This window comes from Ranitomeya variabilis, chromosome 2 (genome assembly GCF_051348905.1).
Source record: "Ranitomeya variabilis isolate aRanVar5 chromosome 2, aRanVar5.hap1, whole genome shotgun sequence".
NCBI classification, from domain to species: domain Eukaryota; kingdom Metazoa; phylum Chordata; class Amphibia; order Anura; family Dendrobatidae; genus Ranitomeya; species Ranitomeya variabilis.
The window spans coordinates 231,036,931-231,060,425 of NC_135233.1; the positions used below are offsets into that span (position 1 = coordinate 231,036,931).

Consider the following 23,495-nt stretch of genomic DNA (forward strand, 5'->3'; position numbering starts at 1 on the left):
TCTCATGTGGTTCGCCACAAGACAGGGGGGTGCTTTTACTGTGGCAAAAATGGTCATTTTATTGGGGTTTGTCCATCTATATCTAAACACCAGAAACTGTTGGAAAACGTCTCACCCCAGGTTGTGTGGAGGATTACAACCTGCCTGTGTAACACCTGATGAAGGCTAGACAGCTGAAACGTGTTGTGTTTATGTTTAATTTTTTTTAAATTTGTCATGTCATCTACCAACCCTTTGCTGATTTTGGAAAATTAAAAATTTCTTTCTACCCATCCATACCTCTGAATCCTTGATGCATCTAAATATATGCACCTTATAGCCTGGTCTTCTGTTTCTTTGCACTAATATATAGATGTAAGTATAATCCTCATATACCATTTGTTAATTTTTGTGATTCTATTTAGGTCCCAAAAACACTAGAAAAGTAGCTTCTAATTTGCTTTTTTTATGTTTTTTATTTTTACACATGAAAGGTTTAACATACATCTCTGCCACTTTGTGACAATCTGCTGGGTATTGCAAGATATGATTCTGCTGGCAGACATTAGGCATTGGCCTTACAGGCGATAAGGTTTATATTCAGCAGCCCTTACAGATGGGAATCAAAGGCTTTGTTTATGAATTGCACCACTAAAATACTGTTTTCTCCCTTTCTTTCCCCCTATATTTCTGAGTATTCTAATCTTCCTGGTCCATGAATAGAATACCAGAACTGCAGTGAAAACCAACATCTAGCATAGTAAAACGGAGCTGATGGTGTTACTCATTTCTATTTCTTTCCACACCCTATGCTTTTGGTTTTTCTACCAACAGTTGAGGGGTAGACTTACAGATATCACATCGACAGATTAATAAATAAACCGTATTTTTTAATTTTACGATGAGTGAGCCCTCATTATTGTATGTTATGACCCAGGCCTGATCAACTTCATGTGATCTGTTTGATAACGTGGACACTCCACTGAGTTCTCCGGAGCATCGCTCATTGCTATGTACAAAAAGCATGAATTTTAATAAAATAATAAAAAATGTTTTTCTGTTATATAAATAATTTGGGATAGTCTTATTGAGTCAGGGAGTCCAGAAAGGTTCTGGTTAGTCCGTTTTGGGCGAAGAGGGTGATCTTGGATTGGACCACCCTCATAGCTCTTGTGATTGAACAAAGTCCGGATTTTCATAGCAGTGAGTTTCCGGGGATGGGATGACCTCGGGCAAGAGATCTTTAGATTTTTCTTCTTCATCGTGGGAGCATTTTTTACAACAGCAGCCACACATCTTGTAGAGAAGCCTGTTCCAGGGTGCCAAAGAATGTAACCAGATTGGAAGGAAGTCCCAGTTCCTCAAGAAAGATGGAAGACATTTGGGCAACCTCTTCTGCAGGACGTTAATGATGATGATGGCAATGAACAAAATGAGGAGGGGACCACCCACGGCAGCTAAGACGATCCATCCAGCCATGGAAAGGCCAAATATGGCCAAGGGTAGGATAAGGAAGCTGACGAGCAGGTACAAGACGGCAAACCAGCGGTACTTGGCAGTGATGTCTCCAAACTTCTTGGCCACGTGGATTGGAACACGTAGATAAGGAATAACATACCAGAGCAAAATGCCAGTGAGGTTGAAGAACAAGTGGATGAATGCAACCTGTAAACAATAAGAAGACAATTATAAGTCTTTTCATCCAATGTGAGGCTGTAGAACTTGTAGAGCTTCTACTACGAGGGGACCCTTTATTTATCCGGGAATATCTTGGCAGCTGACCAATATTTTGTACCTTGCCGTGAAGGGTCAGGTGGGGACATGTGAGTTATTACTGTATCTTCATCCTAACTTAGTTCTAAAGTCCCACTCAAATCTACGGGGCCAGGAGTTCTGGTGTCAGACTTTGGACATTTCCTAGAATGGTAGAATGGGTCAAAGGCAAACATGTCACCCAATAACTTTACGAGTATTGTAGAGATTCATAGGAAATCTGTAAACTTGGGGATGGTGAAAGCCAAAATGGGCTTCCATTATGGTGCCAGGATTTCTACCCATGACAGAAAAATGGTCAGTAGAATAGTAAAAATGGGTCAAAAACAAAACTATAATTAAAAATCACCCTAGTAGTCATATGAAGGATGTCAACGTGAGGATGATGAAGACCAAAATGGGTTGTCCTTGTTTTTCAGCAGGGTCTGGTGTTTTTTTTGACCCCTTGAGCCAATTTATTATCTCCTTGTTTGCAAACAGTGCACCAACCAAGGTTTATCCCCAAAAGGCTCACTAAAAGCCTCCTCTCTAGTGCCTGTGTCGAAGGCATCCATGAATGAACCAAGACCCTACTTGGGCCCCTGGTACAATGAGGGTTTGTGTCCATCTACTATCTCCTCTCTACATATCTTTTATTAATACTCTGGAGATAGTTGTAACATTGATTTTCTACTTTAGTGTATCGCGCCCCCACACCTTTCAGGGTATTAGAAGTTATTACAAGTCATTATACCTGAACTGATTCACTCAGAGACTCTGCAGGGCTGGCCAAGGCCGCTAATACCGCTGTGGTGGTAGTTCCGATATTAGATCCGAGGAATAAAGGATACGCTCTTTTCATACTTATGACACCAACACCTGAAAAAAAAACAATTACTGTACAACATTCATAATGAGGGTACTGAAAAGTGTTGTTTGGGATTAACAAAAAGGTTTTGATGTTTTTATCTTCAAATAGCGCCCTCTTATATACAGGTTGTGCCTGGTACTGCAACTCAGATTCATTAACGAAAATGAGGCTGAGTTTCAATACCAAGCGCAACCTATGGACAAAGAAGAGCGCTGTTTGCGGAAAAAAGGCTAATTTAACTTACTGTAATTAGTCCCTACATACATGAGATACAATATAATATCTTTGTATCTATTTATATTAATGTTCTGTCACTTACCCATTAAGGGCACAATGGCCGCGGTGAAGACAGAGCTGCTCTGAACCACAAACGTCATTACAGCACCAACAATAATCGCCAAGTATCCGGTGAGCCAACTGAATGGGAAGGGAAAGTCTGGAAAATATGAATATCGAGCATGTTAGTACAGCTGGTGTAACCTGGGCATCTCCTGTATATAATTACATATGTACAGATGATATAACCTGGGCATCTCCTGTATATAATCATGTATGTACAGATGGCATAACCTGGGTATCTCCTGTATACAATTATATATGTGCAGCTGGTATAACCTGGCATCTCCTGTATGTAATTATATATGTGCAGCTGATATAACCTGGGCATCTCCTGTATATAACTATATATGTACAGCTGGTATAACCTTGACATCTCCTGTATATAATCATATATGTACAGATGGTATAACCTGGGTATCTCCTGTATACAATTATATATGTGCAGCTGGTATAACTTGGGCATCTCCTGTATATAATTATATATGTACAGCTGGTATAACCTGGACATCTCCTATATATTATTATATATGTGCAGCTGGTATAACCTGGGCATCTCCTGTATATAATTATATATGTACAGCTGGTATAACCTAGGCATCTCCTGTATATAATCATATATGTACAGATGGTATAACCTGGGTATCTCCTGTATACAATTATATATGTGCAGCTGGTATTACCTGTGCATCTCCTGTATATAATTATATATGTACAGCTGGTATAACCTGGACATCTCCTGTATATTATTATATATGTGCAGCTGGTATAACCTGGGCATCTCCTGTATATAATTATATATGTACAGCTGGTGTAACCTGGGCATCTCCTGTATATAATTACATATGTACAGCTGGTATAACCTGGGCATCTCTTGTATATAATTATATATGTACAGCTGGTATAACCTGGGCATCTCCTGTATATAATTACATATGTGCAGCTGGTATAACCTGGACATTTCCTGTATATTATTATGTATGTGCAGCTGGTATAACCTGGGCATCTCCTGTATATGATTATATATGTACAGCTGGTATAACCTGGATATCTCCTGTATATAATTATACAATGCCTACAAGTAGTATTCAACCCCCTGCAGATTTAGCAGGTTTAATAAGATGCAAATAAGTTAGAGCCTTCAAACTTCAAACAAGAGCAGGATTTATTAACAGATGCATAAATCTTACAAACCAAAAAGTTTTGTTGCTCAGTTAAATTTTTATAAATTTTAAACATAAAAGTGTGGGTCAATTATTATTCAACCCCTAGGTTTAATATTTTGTGGAATAACCTTTGTTTGCAATTACAGCTAATAATCGTCTTTTATAAGACCTGATCAGGCCGGCACAGGTCTCTGGAGTTATCTTGGCCCACTCCTCCATGCAGATCTTCTCCAAGTTATCTAGGTTCTTTGGGTGTCTCATGTGGACTTTAATCTTGAGCTCCTTCCACAATTTTTCAATTGGGTTAAGGTCAGGAGACTGACTAGGCCACTGCAACACCTTGATTTTTTGCCTCTTCAACCAGGCCTTGGTTTTCTTGGCTGTGTGCTTTGGGTCGTTGTCTTGTTGGAAGATGAAATGACGACCCATCTTAAGATGCTTGATGGAGGAGCAGAGGTTCTTGGCCAAAATCTCCAGGTAGGCCGTGCTATCCATCTTCCCATGGATGCGGACCAGATGGCCAGGCCCCTTGGATGAGAAACAGCCCCACAGCATGATGCTGCCACCACCATACTTGACTGTAGGGATGGTATTCTTGGGGTCGTATGCAGTGCCATCCAGTCTCCAAACGTCACGTGTGTGGTTGGCACCAAAGATCTCGATCTTGGTCTCATCAGACCAGAGAACCTTGAACCAGTCAGTCTCAGAGTCCTCCAAGTGATCATGAGCAAACTGTAGACGAGCCTTGTCATGACGCTTTGAAAGTAAAGGTACCTTACGGGCTCGTCTGGAACGGAGACCATTGCGGTGGAGTACGTTACTTATGGTATTGACTGAAACCAATGTCCCCACTGCCATGAGATCTTCCCGGAGCTCCTTCCTTGTTGTCCTTGGGTTAGCCTTGACTCTTCGGACAAGCCTGGCCTCTGCACGGGAGGAAACTTTCAAAGGCTGTCCAGGTCGTGGAAGGCTAACAGTAGATCCATAAGCCTTCCACTTCCGGATGATGCTCCCAACAGTGGAGACAGGTAGGCCCAACTCCTTGGAAAGGGTTTTGTACCCCTTGCCAGCCTTGTGACCCTCCACGATCTTGTCTCTGATGGCCTTGGAATGCTCCTTTGTCTTTCCCATGTTGACCATGTATGAGTGCTGTTCACAAGTTTGGGGAGGGTCTTAAATAGTCAGAAAAGGCTGGAAAAAGAGATAATTAATCCAAACATGTGAAGCTCATTGTTCTTTGTGCCTGAACTACTTCTTAATACTTTAGGGGAACCAAACAGAATTCTGGTGGGTTGAGGGGTTGAATAATAAATGACCCTCTGAAAAAACTTTTCACAATTTAAAAAAAAATAAATAAACAAAGAAATAACATTCTTTTTTGCTGCAGTGCATTTCACACTTCCAGGCTGATCTACAGTCCAAATGTCACAATGCCAAGTTAATTCCAAATGTGTAAACCTGCTAAATCTGCAGGGGGTTGAATACTACTTGTAGGCACTGTATATGTACAGCTGGTGTAACCTGGGCATCTCCTGTATATAACTACATATGTACAGATGGTATAACCTGGGCATCTCCTGTATATAATCATATACAGTTATATGAAAAAGTTTGGGTACCCCTATTAATCTTAAGCTTAATGTTTTATAAAAATTGTTTTTTTTGCAACAGCTATTTCAGTTTCATATATCTAATAACTGTTGGACACAGTAATGTTTCTGCCTTGAAATGAGGTTTATTGTACTAACAGAAAATGTGCAATCTGTATTCAAACAAAATTTGACAGGTGCATAAGTATGGGCACCCTTATCATTTTCGTATTTTAAATACCTTACCTACTTTTTACTGACTTACTAAAGCACTTTTTTTGGTTTTGTAACCTCATTGAGCTTTGAACTTCATAGCCAGGTGTATGCAATCATGAGAAAAGCTACTTAAAGTGGCCACTTGCAAGTTGTTCTCCTGTTTGAATCTCCTCTGAAGAGTGGCAACATGGGCTCCTCAAACCAACTGTCAAATGATCGGAAAACAAAGATTATTCAACATAGTTGTTCAGGGGAAGGATACAAAAAGCTAAGAGATTTAACCTGTCAATTTCCACTGTGAGGAACATAGTAAGGAAATGGAAGAACACAGGTACAGTTCTTGTTAAGGCCAGAAGTGGCAGGCCAAGAAAAACATCAGAAAGGCAGAGAAGAAGAATGGTGAGATCAGTCAAGGACAATCCTCAGACCACCTCCAGAGAGCTGCAGCATCAACTTGCTGCAGATGGTGTCACTGTGCATCGGTCAACTATACAACGCACTTTGCACAAGGAGAAGCTGTATGGGAGAGTGATGCGAAAGAAGCTGTTTCTGCAAGCACGCCACAAACAGAGTCGGCTGAGGTATGCAAAAGCACATTTGGAGAAGCCCATTTCTTTTTGGAAGAAGGTCCTGTGGACTGATGAAACCAAGATTGAGTTGTTTGGTCATACAAAAAGACGTTATGCATGGCGGCAAAAAAACACAGCATTCCAAGAAAAACACTTGCTACCCACAGTAAAATTTGGTGGAGGTTCCATCATGCTTTGGGGCTGTGTGGCCAATGCCGGCACCGGGAATCTTGTTAAAGTTGAGGGACACATGATTCCTCTCAGTATCAGCAGATTCTTGACAATAATGTTCATGAATCAGTGACAAAGTTGAAGTTACGCAGGGGATGGATCTTTCAGCAAGACAATGATCCAAAACACCGCTCCAAATCTACTCAGGCATTCATGCAGAGGAACAATTACACTGTTCTGGAATGGCCATCCCAGTCCCCAGACCTGAATATCATTGAACATCTGTGGGATCATATGAAGAGGGCTGTCCATGCTTGGCGACCATCAAACTTAACTGAACTGGAATTGTTTTGTAAAGAGGAATGGTCAAAAATACCTTCATCCAGGATCCAGGAACTCGTTAAAAGCTTCAGGAAGCGACTAGAGGCTGTTATTTTTGCAAAAGGAGGATCTACTAAATATTAATGTCACTTTTCTGGTGAGGTTCCCATACTTATGCACCTGTCAAATTTAGTTTGAATGCAGATTGCACATTTTCTGTTAGTACAATAAACCTCATTTCAAGGCAGAAACATTACTGTGTCCAACAGTTATTAGATATATGAAACTGAAATAGCTGTTGCAAAAAAAAACAATTTTTATAAAACATTAAGCTTAAGATTAATAGGGGTGCCCAAACTTTTTCATATAACTGTATGTACAGATGGTATAACCTGGGTATCTCCTGTATACAATTATATATGTGCAGCTGGTATAACCTGGGGATCTCCTGTATATTATTACATATGTGCAGCTGGTATAACCTGGACATCTCCTGTATATTATTATATATGTGCAGCTGGTATAACCTGGGCATCTCCTGTATATAAGTATATGTGTACAGCTGGTATAACCTGGACATCTCATGTATATTATTGTATATGTGCACCTGGTATAACCTGGGCATCTCCTGTATATAATTCTACATGTGCACCTGGTATAACCTGGGCATCTCCTGTATATAATTCTACATGTGCAGCTGGTAAAACCTGGGCATCTCCTGTATATAATTATATATGTACAGCTGGTATAACCTGGGCATCTCCTGTATATAATTATATATGTACAGCTGGTATAACCTGGGTATCTCCTGTATATAATTATACATGTAGAGCTGGTATAATTTGGGCATCTCCTGTATATAATTATATATGGACAGCTGGTATAACCTGGGCATCTCCTGTATATAATTATATATGGACAGCTGGTATAACCTGGGCATCTCCTGTATATAACTATACATGTATAAATGATACATCTCCACTAGTGATGAGCGAATATACTCGTTACTCGAGATTTCCCGAGCTCGCTCGGAGGTCCTCCGAGTATTTTTTAGTGCTCGGAGATTTCGTTTTTATTGCCGCATTGACATCTGTCAGCCAGCTTTATTACTTGTGGGGATTCCCTAGCAACCAGACAACCCCCACATGTACTTATGCTGGCTATCAGATGTAAATCATTCAGCTGCGGCAATAAAAACTAAATTTCTGAGCACTAAAAAATACTCGGAGGACACCCGAGCGTGCTCGGGAAATCTCGAGTAACGAGTATATTCGGTCATCACTAATCTCTACATAAACTCTTTTACGTGTAATTATCCTGTGTAATTCTGTAATTCTCATTTCTGACCAGTAGATGTCACTGTTGGTATGCACAAATATAAGTGGTAGTTTCTGGCACCTCTGTAAAGCAGCAATATCAGGAGTAGTTACTTTGTAGGTCCATGCAGGGGCGTAACGACCGCGGTCGCAGCGGTCGCCATTGCGACCGGGCCCCGCAGGTCAGGGGCCCCGGGCCGGCAGGTCAGGGCAGGGCCGGGCTGGACATCGGGCACTTCTGGCAAATGCCAGAAGAGCCGATGCCAGTAGTGGGCCGCTGCACTGTTCCTCCCCCCCCGCCGCCGCCGCCGCCGCCGCCGCATTTAACTATACCGGCGTCTATGACACCGGTATAGTTCAATGCAATGATGGAGGAGAGCGTCACCTGACGCTCCCTCTCCCATCATTCCCCGCTCTGCCTCTGACAGTACACTGCGGGTGCGCGATGATGTCATATCATCGCGCACCTGCAGTGTCCTGGGCAGACTGCAGCCACCAGGAGCAGCGCGGGCAAAAGGAAAGGTGAGGAGAGTTTTTTTTTTTCTTTTTCACCGGACTGTGGGGCCATTATCGGGGGGGGGGGGGGGATGAGATGCGGGCTGTGCTCTATATACCCCTGTGCTGGCTGTGCTCTATATACCCCTGTGCTGGCTGTGCTCTATATACCCCTGTGCTGGCTGTGCTCTATATACCCCTGTGCTGGCTGTGCTGCATATACCCCTGTGCGGGCTGTGCTGTATATACCCCTGTGCGGGCTGTGCTGTATATACCCCTGTGCGGGCTGTGCTGTATATACCCCTGTGCGGGCTCTGCTGTATATACCCCTGTGCGGGCTGTGCTGTATATACCACTGTGCGGGCTGTGCTGGATATACCACTGTGCGGGCTGTGCTGGATATACCACTGTGCGGGCTGTGCTGGCACCCAACACCATGTTGCAGTGCAGGAGATTCCTGCAACAGTCCGAGGCGTATCTAGGGGAAGGGGGTGGGGGGGCGTCACGGAGGTAGGGGGGGGGGGCCCCATTTGGAAGTTCGCACCGGGGCCCATAACTTTGTAGTTACGCCACTGGGTCCATGGTACATACCAGCATTGATAATCTTCTTGATGACATGGGCGATCTGACCCTTCAGGACGGAGTTGAGAAGTTTGACGATGAGAATAAGACATGTGCAGAGGACCAACAAAGAGGCAGTCAAGAGGATGAAGCCCACCCCTATGTCCGAGAGGTTGACTTGGGCAAAAATATGGTAACCTAATAAAAAAGAGCGCAAGATTTTAATTTCTGTTCTCTGAGAGCAAGCAGAGCACTTGAAAATGTCGTGCATCTGAAAAGCAAAGTTGTATAACTTTTTACTATGAAATTATTGGAGCTTAATCGACATAAAAATGTTTGCCCCTTTAATTCTTTCCATCCTTTACTTACATCTCTCCACATTCTGCTTAATGGTGATGTTATTTTCTATGAACGTTCCACTTGCATTGGTAAGACAGGTGACAGCACTGCAATTAGTCAGATTTGTAGCCGGAATGTGTTCTGTTACCTGCAAACAGGATTCAATGCAACGTTCATTTTCACATATACTGTATATTTCTAACTGTTTGGACTACACTGTGTGCAGAATTATTAGGCAAGTTGTATTTTGATCACATGATACTTTTTATACATGTTGTCCTACTCCAAGCTGTTCAGGCTTGAGAGCCAACTACAAATTAAGTAAATCAGGTGATGTGCATCTCTGTAATGAGGAGGGGTGTTGTCTAATGACATCAACACCCTATATAAGCTGTGCTTAATTATTAGGCAACTTCCTTTCCTTTGGCAAAATGGGTCAGAAGAGAGATTTGACGGGCTCTGAAAAGTCCAAAATTGTGAGATGTCTTGCAGAGGGATGCGGCAGTGTTGAAATTGCCAAACTTTTGAAGCGTGATCACCGAACAAGCATTTCATGGCAAATAGCCAACAGGGTCGCAAGAAGCGTGTTGGGCAAAAAAGGCGCAAAATAGCCCACGAATTGAGGAAACTCAAGCGTGAAGCTGCCAATATGCCATTTGCCACCAGTTTTGCCATATTTCAGAGCTGTAACGTTACTGGATTAACAAAATGCACAAGGTGTGCGATACTCAGGGACATGGCCAAGGTAAGGAAGGCTGAAAAACGACCACCTTTGAACAAGAAACATAAGATAAAACGTCAAGACTGGGCCAAGAAATATCTTAAGACTGACTTTACAAAGGTTTTATGGACTGATGAAATGAGAGTGACTCTTGATGGACCAGATGGATGGGCCAGAGGCTGGATCAGTAAAGGGCAGAGAGCTCCACTCTGACTCAGACGCCAGCAAGGTGGAGGTGGGGTACTGGTATGGGCTGGTATCATCAAAGATGAACTTGTGGGACCTTTTCGGGTTGAGGATGGAGTGAAGATCAACTCCCAGACCTACTGCCAGTTTCTGGAAGACAACTTCTTCAAGCAGTGGTACAGGAAGAAGTCGGTATCGTTAAAAAAAAACATGATTTTCATGCAGGACAATGCTCCATCACATGCCTCCAACTATTCCACAGCGTGGCTGGCCAAAAAAAGGTCTAAAAGAAGAAAAAATAATGGCATGGCCCCCTTGTTCACCTGATCTGAACCCCATAGAGAACCTGTGGTCCCTCATAAAATGTGAGATCTACAGGGAGGAAAAACAGTCCACCTCTCTGAACAGTGTCTGGGAGGCTGTGGTGGCTGCTGCACGCAATGTTGGTCGTAAACAGATCAAGCAACTGACAGAATCTATGGATGGAAGGCTGCTGAGTGTCATCATAAAGAAAGGTGGCTATATTGGTCACTAATTTTTTGGGGTTTTGTTTTTGCATGTCAGAAATGTTTATTTCTAAATTTTGTGCAGTTATATTGGTTTACCTGGTGAAAATAAACAAGTGAGATCGGAATATATTTGGTTTTTATTAAGTTGCCTAATAATTCTTCACAGTAATAGTTACCTGCACAAACAGATATCCTCCTATGATAGCCAAATCTAAAAATAACCCACGCCAACTTCCAAAAATATTAAGCTTTGATATTTACGAGTCTTTTAGGTTGATTGGGAACATAGTTGTTGATCAATAATAAAAATAATCCTCTAAAATACAACTTGCCTAATAATTCTGCACGCAGTGTAATGCTCGTATTAAATCTCAAGGAAAGTGACTTTTGTATGACTTGCAGTACCACTTTTTACCACATACTTCCCTTAGACACTAATAGAACAGCGCCCCCAATCACAATGCAGCATGACTTGCACTATCACTTTTTACCACATACATTAGACAGACACCAATGGAACAGTGCCCCCAATCTTAGTCTATTTAACATTTTAGCTATATGTAAGTATTGCTTCGGTAGTGTGTGTCTGCTTGTTCAACTATCACATGATTCCTACACTTACAGTTGTCTCGTTGGTGACGCACCATCTCTTGATCAGACTGCTGTTTGCATATTCTGGGTTTCCAACTGCGTTTCCTGCAATGACTTTGCTGTCCAACTAGAAGACATGATTGAGAACTTATTAAACTAAAAAATGTGGTGTCTAGAACATGAGCTGCCTAATGGGGGTGGGGGTATCACCTAAACCCAGCCGTCCCAGGGGTCTTACCATGATGATGAGATCAGTAAATGGTCGGGTGATGACTTTAAGAATATCGGGTGCATTTGCTCCATTGTGGATGTTAAAACTCTTAATAATGGCATTGGAAACATGGAAAAGGTATCCCGTTCCCAGCTCAATCGGTAACAGAATGATGACCGTCAACCAGTTGAACATACCGTGTACAGCTGAACCTCCAAACGCCCTAGAACCAATTTATATCCATTATATTGAAGATCTGGGAAGTTGGCACAAGTAAGATTTAGGAAGTTGGAAGTTGGCACAAGTCTTGAGATCCTTGGAGCGATTTATAAATGGTACTAAAATAACTTCTAGATAGAACCCATCACCAATCCCTCCCAACATAGAACAAGGACTCTACCTTCGAAACTCATTGCGGTCCGCAGATTGAGCCAAAGATACCAAGGTGCTCGTCACTGATGTTCCCACGTTGACCCCCATGATGATGGGAATGGAAGCTTTGACATTCAGAACTAAGAAAGAACAGGGAAGCCTATTAGATAAAATGTTCTTCATGTGCAAACCCATCTGAACCCATCCCCGAAATGCTAGACTTAGAAGATCTTCACCATCCCTCCCTCCAGACATCTCATCACATCCACCCAACAAGTTCTTACTTCCAGAAGAAACCATGCTGACGATGATGGAAGATGAGGTACTTGAGCTCTGCACCAGGATTGTCACCAGAACACCAATGACCAGGCCAGCGATCGGATTGGCAAGGATGTCATTGTCACTGAAGATGTCTCCTGTGAGTTTACCTAAGGATCAAAACATATTATAAGTCGCTTGATACTGACAGAAGATGGAAACACATGTCATGGGAGTGGATGGGTGACTTACTTCCGACCAGCTGGAAAGCTGAACTCAGAACATCCAAGGAGCAGATGAACAAGTAGAGGAACCCAATGAGAAGACAACCCTTCACAACCCCGGTCACCACTCGCTTTACTCTTTGCTTGTTGTTCAGCTCTAAAGAAGGATCAGTTCAGATGTTACTGGCTGTGCCAAAGGTTGATACTGGAAAATACTGGTGAAAAGCAACCATGAAAACAACCTACCTTTCCAAGAAGGTCCTGAAGACTGGAGTTCTGGTAGTGCCCAAGGATCAATTTCATCAAGTACTTCGCATGATGCCAAATCCATAGACAACGTGTAGGTGGAGTCTATAGAACAACAAATATAGTAAGTACCATGGTCCTCGAAAGTCATCCTGAAAATTGTGGTGTGAAAGGGGCTTTGTGTTTGCCCCATTGGCACCAGATCTGACCCTAGTGATTGTCAGTTTTTCCAATAATACTCACATTTTTATCAATTTTTTTAGCCAGAGAAAACACTAGAATCCTTGTATTTTGGAATTTGTAAGTGGGCAGCAAAGAGGTCCCCATACACAGGAGACGGTCGGCCGACAGAGTGTTTTAACCTTCATTCTGGTTGCGAATGCCAACGCATACTAATATCTGATTGAGCCAATGGGACCCTTCATTTCTAATACTCCCAGATCCAAAGTTAAGCTATGGTGCCCCAAAAAAATATATTTAGAGACCATGCCACAGTCAAGTGGTACCGAGCACCCAGCAAACAAGGAAAATATTTTGCCTAGTATTGGACAGGACGATCTCAGGGCTTATCACTAATATGAATTAGTGCACCCATCCATATCGGAGTCATCGGCCACTTCCATGACGCCTATGTCCTTGACCCTTACCAATGGGAAGATCATCCAGCGGCACCTTAACGGGATCGTCATCCATGCTCTTCTTCATGTCGGACAGAGGTGCCTGTGGGTTGTTGCTGGTGAATGGCATGTTGGTAGTTTTGCTCTCGGAAGCTTGTGAAGTCTGGTGTTACCCTGCAGATGATTGGAAAATGTCTCATCACATTATAGTCCTTTCTTGGACTTTACCAATTTTTCAGTTTGTTTTACTAAGTAAATCTCCCTTTGGCCTTCATGAGATATAACTCAACCTAATTGATGATGGCACCATGACATAGTCTTTTAAGATTATATTCCCACTTAAAGGGATCAAAAAAATACTTAAAATAGTTTAGTGGCCAAGATCGTTGAATGCTCATTATGCTCCTTAGCTCCATATCTGCCCTTTGATGGACCCTCATGTCATGATCCAGACCGGGTTTTGAGTCCTGTCTTCCCCTTTTTCTGGTCTCGTCATGCTAAGGGTTAACTTTCTCAGCCTGTCTGGTCTCAGGTTTGCTATTTATCTACGCCGTGTCCTGCAGACCATGTCAATTATATTTTCTGCCTACAGCATGAGAAGCTGATTCTGTTTGCCTTGATTTGTCCTGCTGTTTGCTTACTGAACCCGTGTCTGTTTATCCCCTCTTCCCTTTCCTACTCCATGTTCCGTGTATTGACTCTCTGGTTTTTACTTGGCTTGGACCCTGACCTGTTGTTTTGTCTCTTGTCTTTGGCATATTTGCTCCTGACTGGTACTGACCCATTTGGCTTGTTATTGACTCTGTGTTTGCTTATTCTCTTTGTACTGCGCTACAGTCTTATATCGACCTGGCGTGTTTTGACTATTCTGCTGCCACCTGATGGTGGCCTCGCCGCTGCATTGCAGGTCTGGTCCTGCTGTGTGCAGTCCTCCCTCCACTCTATTGCCACGTAGTGGACCTTGCAAGTACCTGCATTGCAGCGGCGTGACACCTCATCTGAAAAACATTACTTTTAGCTTATCCTTCTAGGAGTTGCCCCACATTGAAGCCCCGGGTCTGTCTCAGTCCATCCCTTCTTATTTAGAACCATGGTACATTGTTGCAAAAAACCAACTTAGGGGTCTGGCACCATATTTCCCAGAGGAGCATTGCGGCTTTAAGTCTCCTCACCTCGACATGCTTAACATGTCACTCTCCACAAGGAGAAACGATACTTCTTGGGTCCAAGACACATAAAAAGCAAACACTGTAGTAGTCATTTCTATACTGCTCCAGTCCATTACCTAAGTGTTAGAACTTATATAATATATATAATTTCATTTCTTAAAGGGTTATTCCCTTCTTCATATACGGTATGTGCATTTCGGCTAGAACTAGAAAATACGAGCACGTTTGCAATTTACAGCTTATTAACATTTTGCAGCTGTTTTTGAAATATTAACACTTTTCTTTTGTTTACAGTTCATTCCCTAGGAAAACCGACCAGTCTGTCTTTGAAAATCCAGTCCAGACAATCCATTGGTAGGAGGAGCACCCCTTTAAGCACCCACATCCTCAAAGCCGACGCACAGGTGTATTTATGTTATCTCGCAACTTTCTATAGCAATTACAATTCTGCTAATATTTTCCCTGTCCTCTAAACTGTGTACCTATTACATATACGTTGTTTCTGTACATGATGGCTTCCAGTTGTACAAAGTGCAGGGGAAGGACTTTCTTAGAAAGTTGTAATAATTTATGGCCGAGCCTCCTGTTCTCTGTGAACATGCATGGCAAAGGTGTCCCCTGATCCATCGCATAATGACCTGACGAGGAGGGGGATGGGAATGAGAATGAGCCCCAGCAGCACAGAGCACTTCAGGAGAGGAGCTTACTGATCTCATTTATAAAGGGTATCCCTTTCTAATAGAATTTGTCTTAAATCATCACTCGTTCCCAGATATCTTCTTGCTGCCAGTGAATGGAAATACATTCATTCAAGGGTTAAAAATCGGCCCTAATTCAATCGTACACCTAGACCTGAGGATTTGTTACAGTGTATTAGTGCAAGTAATCTTCTATGAACTTCCCAAAGTAATAATTAAGGATTCTCCTGTCCTAGACTCTAGGAAGATATCGGTAAGTACATAGACTGACACATTGTAACAAGCCGAAGCTGTGAGAAAGTACGACTTACATTACACTCCATGACCACCTGTATACTGACATTAAACTCTTTACATAATTGGAGGACCCGAGTGGTTATCTGATCTAAGAAATGTACATAAGAGATCTGGAATAGGCATACAGTAAAATGTAATAATAATATAATATAATTAATAGAATCCTATTGACTGACAGCAAGCAGAGCTGCTGAAAATGACAACTAATACACTAAAAAATGCTAAACCTGAGCTTTCTTTGAAGAAAGCACCATTTTCATAAACAGGAAGGAAATGTATAGTATCGTTTATTCCATTTTATTGTAAGGAAATGGAATACTACATGGTGCCAACTGATCAGCGGGCATCTAAGCGTTTCCGATGCCAATTCTCCTCAAACCTTTTCAAATACAGCATCTAGTAGACAGAGTTGTAGCTAAGTTCCCCCTAAATTGGCATATAGTGAACTATTAAGATGTAACCAAAGTTTTTCATAACTTTTTGGATTAGTTGATCTTAGGTGTTTCAGGTCTTAACATCCCACTGTTCCCTTAAATCAAGGGGCAGAGGCGCTTAGCTGTTACCCGCGTTTGGCACAGAGATGAGTATGGATCTAAAAGTGTTCTATCCAGCACAGATATAGAGAAAATTGAGCTCTTGGTTTGGACCCCCGCCAATCAACATGTCAAAAAAGTTTAGCAGGGATTGTGACATTTAAAAAACTTGTAAAAGTTCAATTTCCTGTTAAGGTTTGATAAGCCAGATAGGACATGGAATCTGTACCAAAGTCTGCATCATATCCAATGTCTACCTGGGTCCCATGCTTGTTCCCTTGCACACGCTATAGAAAATTCCGCCTGGATTTGTGTCTGAACCACAGAAAAAAAATAACTGCCAAAGAAATGAGTAACTACAAATTCTGCATAGAAAAGCAAAAGATTAGGCTGGGGAGAGTCATTATGCAGATTCTGTGCACATCTGCCTCCAACCTTTAGGCACAAAATCCTGAACGCTGCCAAAATATCACTTATCTGTATAACCTTTCCATTCATCAAGATTGGATTTCCTAAGGAATCTATGTATTCCCATTGATCTGTTCCCCAAATTATGGCCTTGGACGTCTGATAGAAACCATAGGCATGGAGGCTGCTGTCTGATCCTTACCAACAATTGCCCCATGTCTGTCTAGGCCAAGAATTGTGCAACAATATGCTATATTTGTCCGAATGTTCATTTTATGGAAGAGCTAAGCAGCCGCCAGACACTTCATATCTCCAGAAAAAAAAACAATGAATTAGACAAAAAAAATTCAACTTATTAATTTAGTCATGTAACAAGCGGATAAGGATCCAGAAGCCCATGAAGACATAAATATATCTAAAATATCATGGAAAAAAAAGTTTTCAAAACTTTCCTAACTTTTTATAGATCTCAACAAGTAACATAAAAAGTTTTTAAAAAGTTCTAAACTTTTTCTAAGCCTTAGGAATTATTTATATAAAACATAATTTATGAGTTTTAAAACCTTTCATAGCTTTTTAGAGTTCTTAGCAAATATATATATATATATACGCAAACCTTCCTAACTTTTCTTTTTAGATCTAAGAAAATGCATATGAAACATAATTTAAAATAGTTTTAAAGGATTTCAGATTTTTTTTTTTTTGATAGATCTTAGTAATGGTCTACCCCTATAATGACCCTCAGGTGAGGAGAGGCCGCCACACTTACCAGTAAGAGCAGGATATTCAGCTGGGCCAAATGCACTGAGCAGAGGTAAGCGGCCCATCTATATACCTGAAGGAAGAGGTCAAAGTTTTCTGCGCTATCAGCACGTGTTTTTCTATCGCTCCAGTTATTAATGTTTACTGAGTTAATCTAATGGGACCCAATGTTTTTGCATCTCAGGTTGCGCTGTCCTCATTTGCTGCTTAGATACATTGTACTGTTTACTGAGCTGTGGTTGTAGCATCCATATTCATTACAGCGTCTCGTTCTATATGGGGTCATCAATATCATCGGTGAATCATCTGTATTTTATTTTATATTATTTATATATTGGTATTGTGCCCTCCCCCCCACTTTCTCTGTCGTGGTATGACCCATGAATATAACTCCAACACTACAGTATGGACTGACACACAGCAATGCTGCATCAATATAAGAGCAGTATAGGGCATTTATAGTTAAATTCAGGATAATTTACCGATGTGGAAGGCCAAAAAAGTTAAAGGGTGTGCTAAAGACCCTTCAAAAAGTCATATTCTAGATGCAAGTTTACACTATAGTGCTGCAGGGAATGTTGGGAATTCATAAATTACATCCTTATTAATATGCATCATTGCTTTATTATGAGACTTGCTGAGGGCAGAAGATGCGGATACGGAGTGTGCACCGCACAGCTTTCTTAAGTACTAAGCTCATTAAGGAATATGGTCTCCCCAGGAGATGCTTATGATTTTCTTATAGAGTTAATGTTTCTTTTGAAATATTCTTACCAGATCTTCAGTTTTCTCAGAAGGAAAAACAAACTTTTGTCAAATGATACTAGAGAAACAGCACTAATGGGACTTATTAGATGCCGGATTGTCAGATTTCTTGATTAACTAATGGATGTAAAGATGGTCCAAAAGGAGGAGACCCTACAGGAAAACAGGAATATCCTACTTCTCTCTGGTCTCTTAGAATGAAGTTCAGTTTAGAAAGCACAGTGCCATATTATCAATTTCGATGGAATATCAGCACCAATGGTTCTCTACAGATTTGGCTAGACTCATTGGTTCTTCAGGAGCTTGGTCCTATTGTCCTCTGTAGATTGAGATATTAGATTGTGAGCCCTTGTGGTCACTGCTTTATGTTTAATAACAAAATGGAGGAACTAAGATGGTCTTTGGTGGGATATACAGTACAGACCAAAAGTTTGGACACACCTTCTCATCTAAAGATTTTTCTGTATTTTCATAACTATGAAAATTGTACATTCACACTGAAGGCATCAAAACTATGAATTAACACATGTGGAATTATATACTTAACAAAAAGGTGTGAAACAACTGAAATTATATCTTATATTCTAGGTTCTTCAAAGTAGCCACCTTTTGCTTTGATGACTGCTTTGCACACTCTTGGCATTCTCTTGATGAGCTTCAAGAGGTAGTCACCGGAAATGGTTTTCACTTCACAGGTGTGCCCTGTCAGGTTTAATAAGTGGGATTTCTTGCCTTATAAATGGGGTTGGGACCATCAGTTGTGTTGTGCAGAAGTCTGGTGGATACACAGCTGATAGTCCTACTGAATAGACTGTTAGAATTTGTATTATGGCAAGAAAAAAGTAGCTAAGTAAAGAAAAATGAGTGGCCATCATTACTTTAAGAAATGAAGGAAAGTGTCCCCAAGTGCAGTGGCAAAAAACATCAAGCGCTACAATGAAACTGGCTAACAGTTTCTGTACTGTATATAATTTCCAAATTGGGGGGAACCCCAAATAAACCCTCACTAGAAGACCAAATTTAACTTTTATTTCTATCTTTATCTAATACTAGCTGTACTACCCGGCTTCGCCCGGGTTAATGACTGCTGTTAGCAAAATAGAATGTGTTAACAAAAATTTATTCTGCACACAAAAACCACAAAACAAATAGATAGAAATGTAATTATTAAAAGGCAAAAACTAAGCAAATAGAAGCATTTCACAACATATATTAGCTTTGTTATACTGAGAATGTCTTTGTTGCCTATATTAACCAATCAGAGCTCAGGTTAATTAACTGTAGCAAAATAGAAGCTGAGCTGTGATTGGTTGCTATTGGCAGCCTGATAAATCCCCAGCCAACAGGAAGCCCTCCCCCCTGGCAGTATATATTAGCTCACACATACACATAATAGACAGGTCATGTGACTGACAGCTGCCGTATTTCCTATATGGTACATTTGTTGCTCTTGTAGTTTGCTTATTAATCAGATTTTTATTTTTGAAGGACAATACCAGACTTGTGTGTGTTTTAGGGCGAGTTTTATGTGTCAAGTTGTGTGTGTTGAGTTGCGTGTGGCGACATGCATGTAGCGACTTTTGTGAGATGAGTTTTGTATGGCGACATGCGTGTAGCAACATTTTGTGTGTTGAGTTGCATGTGACAGGTTAGTGTAGCAAGTTGTGTGCAGCAAGATTTGTGCATGGCGAGTTTTGCGCGTGGCGAGTTTTATGTGTGGTGCATTTTGAGTATGTGCAAGTTTTGTGTGAGGCAACTTTTGCATGTGGTGCAACTTTTGTACATGTGGCAATTTTTCTGTGTGTGCAAGTTTTGCATGAGGTGAGTTTTCCATGAGGTGAGTTTTGCACGTGTGGCGAGTTTTGCGTGAGCCTAGTTTTGCATATGGCGAGTTTTGCATGTAGCGAGTTTTGAGTGGTGACTTTTGTGTTTCGACTTTTATGTGGCGAGGTTGGTGTGTGTGTGTGGTGAAATGTGTGCTGAGGGTGGTATATGTGTTCAAGCACGTGGTAGTGTGTGGCGCATTTTGTGTTTGTGTTCATATCCCCGTGTGTGGTGAGTATCCCATGTCGGGGCCCCACCTTAGCAACTGTACGGTATATACTCTTTGTCGCCATCGCTCTCATTCTTTAAGTCCTCATTGTTCACATCTGGCAGCTGTCAATTTTCCTCCAACACTTTTCCCTTCACTTTTTCCCCATTATGTAGATAGGAGCAAAATTGTTTGGTGAATTGGAACGCGCGGGGTTAAAATTTCACCTCACAACATAGCCTATGACGCTCTCGGGGTCCAGACGTGTGACTGTGCAAAATTTTGTGGCTGTAGCTGCGACGGTACAGATGCCAATCCCGGACATACACACATACATACATACACACATTCAGCTTTATATATTAGATATACCTGTATGTAATCTCCTGTATATAGTATATACCTGTGTGTCATCTCACCTATATATAGTATATATCTGTGTGTCATCTCCTGTATATAGTATATACCTGTATGTCATCTCCTCCTATACATAGCATATACCTGTGTCATCTCCTCCTGTATATACTATATACCTGTAGGTAATCTGCTCCTGTATATAGTATATACCTGTGTGTCATCTCCTCCTGTATATAGTATATACCTGTATGTCATCTCCTCCTGTATGTAGTATGTACCTGTATGTCATCTCCTCCTCTATATAGTATATACCTGTGTGTCATCTCTCCTGTATATAGTATATATCTGTGTGTCATCTCCTCCTGTATATAGTATATACCTGTGTGTCATCTCCCCTGTAAATAGTATATACCTGTGTGTCATCTCCTGTATATAGTATATAGCTGTATGCCATCTCCTCCTGTATTAGCCCTCGTTCACACGTTATTTGGTCAGTATTTTTACCTCAGTATTTGTAAGCTAAAATGGCAGCCTGATAAATCCCCAGCCAACAGTAAGCCCACCCCCTGGCAGTATATATTAGCTCACACATACACATAATAGACTGGTCATGTGACTGACAGCTGCCGGATTCCTATATGGTACATTTGTTGCTCTTGTAGTTTGTCTGCTTATTAATCAGATTTTTATTTTTGAAGGATACCAGACTTGTGTGTGTTTTAGGGCGAGTTTCGTGTGTCAAGTTGTGTGTGTTGAGTTGCGTGTGGCGACATGCATGTAGGGACTTTTGTGAGATGAGTTTTGTGTGGCGACATGCGTGTAGCAACTTTTTGTGTGTCGAGTTGCATGTGACAGGTTAGTGTAGCAAGTTGTGTGCAGCAAGTTTTGCGCATGGCGAGTTTTGCACGTGGCGAGTTTTATGTGTGGTGCCTTTTGAGTATGTGCAAGTTTTGTGTGAGGCAACTTTTGCATGTGTTGCAACTTTTGTGCATGTGGCAATTTTTCTGCGTGTGGCAATTTTTCTGCGTGTGCAAGTTTTGCGTGTGGCGAGTTTTGCACGTGTGGCGAGTTTTGCATGTGGAGAGTTTTGCGCGTGGCGAGTTTTGAGCGGCGACTTTTGTGTTTCTACTTTTATGTGGCGAGGTTGGTGTATGTGTGGTGAAATGTGCACTGAGGGTGGTATATGTGTTCGAGCACGTGGTAGTGTGTGGCGCATTTTGTGTGTGTGTTCATATCCCCGTGGTGGTGTGATTATCCCATGTTGGGGCCCCACCTTAGCAACTGTACAGTATATACTCTTTGGTGCCATCGCTGTCATTCTTTAAGTCCCCCTTGTTCACATCTGGCAGCTGTTAATTTGCCTCCAACACTTTTCCTTTCATTTTTTCCCCATTATGTAGATAGGGGCAAAATTGTTTGGTGACTTGGAAAGCGCGGGGTTAAAATTTCACCTCACAATATAGCTTTGACGCTCTCAGGGTCCAGACGTGTGACTGTGCAAAATTTTGTGCCTGTAGCTGCGACGCCTCCAACACTTTTCCTTTCACTTTTTCCCCATTATGTAGATAGGGGCAAAATTGTTTGGTGAATTGGAAAGCGCGGGGTTAAAATTTCACCTCACAACATAGCCTATGACGCTCTCGGGGTCCAGACGTGTGACTGTGCAAAATTTTGTGGCTGTAGCTGCTACGGTTCAGATGCCAATCCCGGACATACATACATACATACATACATACACACACACACACATTCAGCTTTATATATTAGATATAAAGCTGAATGTGTGTATGTCCGGGATTGGCATCTGAACCGTCGCAGCTACAGCCACAAAATTTTGCACAGTCACACGTCTGGACCCCGAGAGCGTCATAGGCTATGTTGTGAGGTGAAATTTTAACCCCGCGCTTTCCAATTCACCAAACAATTTTGCCCCTATCTACATAATGGGGAAAAAGTGAAAGGAAAAGTGTTGGAGGCGTCGCAGCTACAGGCACAAAATTTTGCACAGTCACACGTCTGGACCCCGAGAGCGTCAAAGCTATGTTGTGAGGTGAAATTTTAACCCTGCGCTTTCCAATTCACCAAACAATTTTGCTTCTAGCTACATAATGGGGAAAAAATGAAAGGAAAAGTGTTGGAGGCAAATTAACAGCTGCCAGATGTGAACAAGGGGGACTTAAAGAATGAGAGCGATGGCGCCAAAGAGTATATACTGTACAGTTGCTAAGGTGGGGCCCCGACATGGGATAGTCACCACACCACCATGGGGATATGAACACACACACAAAATGCGCCATACACTACCACGTGCTTGAACACATATACCACCCTCAGCGCACATTTCACCACACATACACCAACCTCGCCACATAAAAGTTGAAACACAAAAGTCGCCGCTCAAAACTCGCCACGCGCAAAACTCTCCACATGCAAAACTCGCCACACGTGCAAAACTCACCTCATGGAAAACTCGCCACACGCAAAACTTGCACACGCAGAAAAATTGCCACATGCACAAAAGTTGCAACACATGCAAAAGTTGCCTCACACAAAACTTGCACATACTCAAAAGGCACCACACATAAAACTTGCCACGCGCAAAACTCGCCATGCGCAAAACTTGCTGCACACAACTTGCTACACTAACCTGTCACATGCAACTCGACACACAAAAAGTTGCTACACGCATGTCGCCACACAAAACTCATCTCACAAAAGTCGCTACATGCATGTCGCCACACGCAACTCAACACACACAACTTGACACACGAAACTCGCCCTAAAACACACACAAGTCTGGTATTATCCTCCAAAAATAAAAATCTGATTAATAAGCAGACAAACTACAAGAGCAACAA

At 41.7% G+C, this 23,495-nt stretch overlaps 1 protein-coding gene across 1 annotated transcript; it reads right to left on the reverse strand.

Moving 5' to 3' along the window:
- Positions 1-723: 723 nt before the first annotated feature.
- SLC34A3 (solute carrier family 34 member 3) lies at positions 724-17,599 on the reverse strand. Its single transcript, XM_077283979.1, has 13 exons — positions 17,491-17,599; positions 13,647-13,790; positions 13,000-13,104; positions 12,782-12,910; positions 12,556-12,699; positions 12,300-12,411; positions 11,927-12,122; positions 11,720-11,815; positions 9,712-9,829; positions 9,373-9,540; positions 2,922-3,038; positions 2,486-2,610; positions 724-1,644 (listed from the first exon to the last, which is right to left on the reverse strand). The coding sequence occupies exons 2-13, from the start codon at positions 13,744-13,746 to the stop codon at positions 1,141-1,143; spliced, it is 1,914 nt and encodes a 637-aa protein (XP_077140094.1). The 5' UTR covers positions 13,747-13,790; positions 17,491-17,599; the 3' UTR covers positions 724-1,140.
- Positions 17,600-23,495: the final 5,896 nt, after the last annotated feature.

Bases quoted from the DNA above. Each gene is read 5' to 3' on its own strand.
- SLC34A3 (XM_077283979.1), bottom strand. From the start codon at position 13,746: ATGCCATTCACCAGCAACAACCCACAGGCACCTCTGTCCGACATGAAG. The intron at 9,541-9,711 runs GTAAGTAAAGGA...CTTTTTTATTAG, and splicing joins TAAGCAGAATGTGGAGAGAT to GTTACCATATTTTTGCCCAA. The intron at 1,645-2,485 runs GTATAATGACTT...TATTGTTTACAG, and splicing joins CTCTGAGTGAATCAGTTCAG to GTTGCATTCATCCACTTGTT.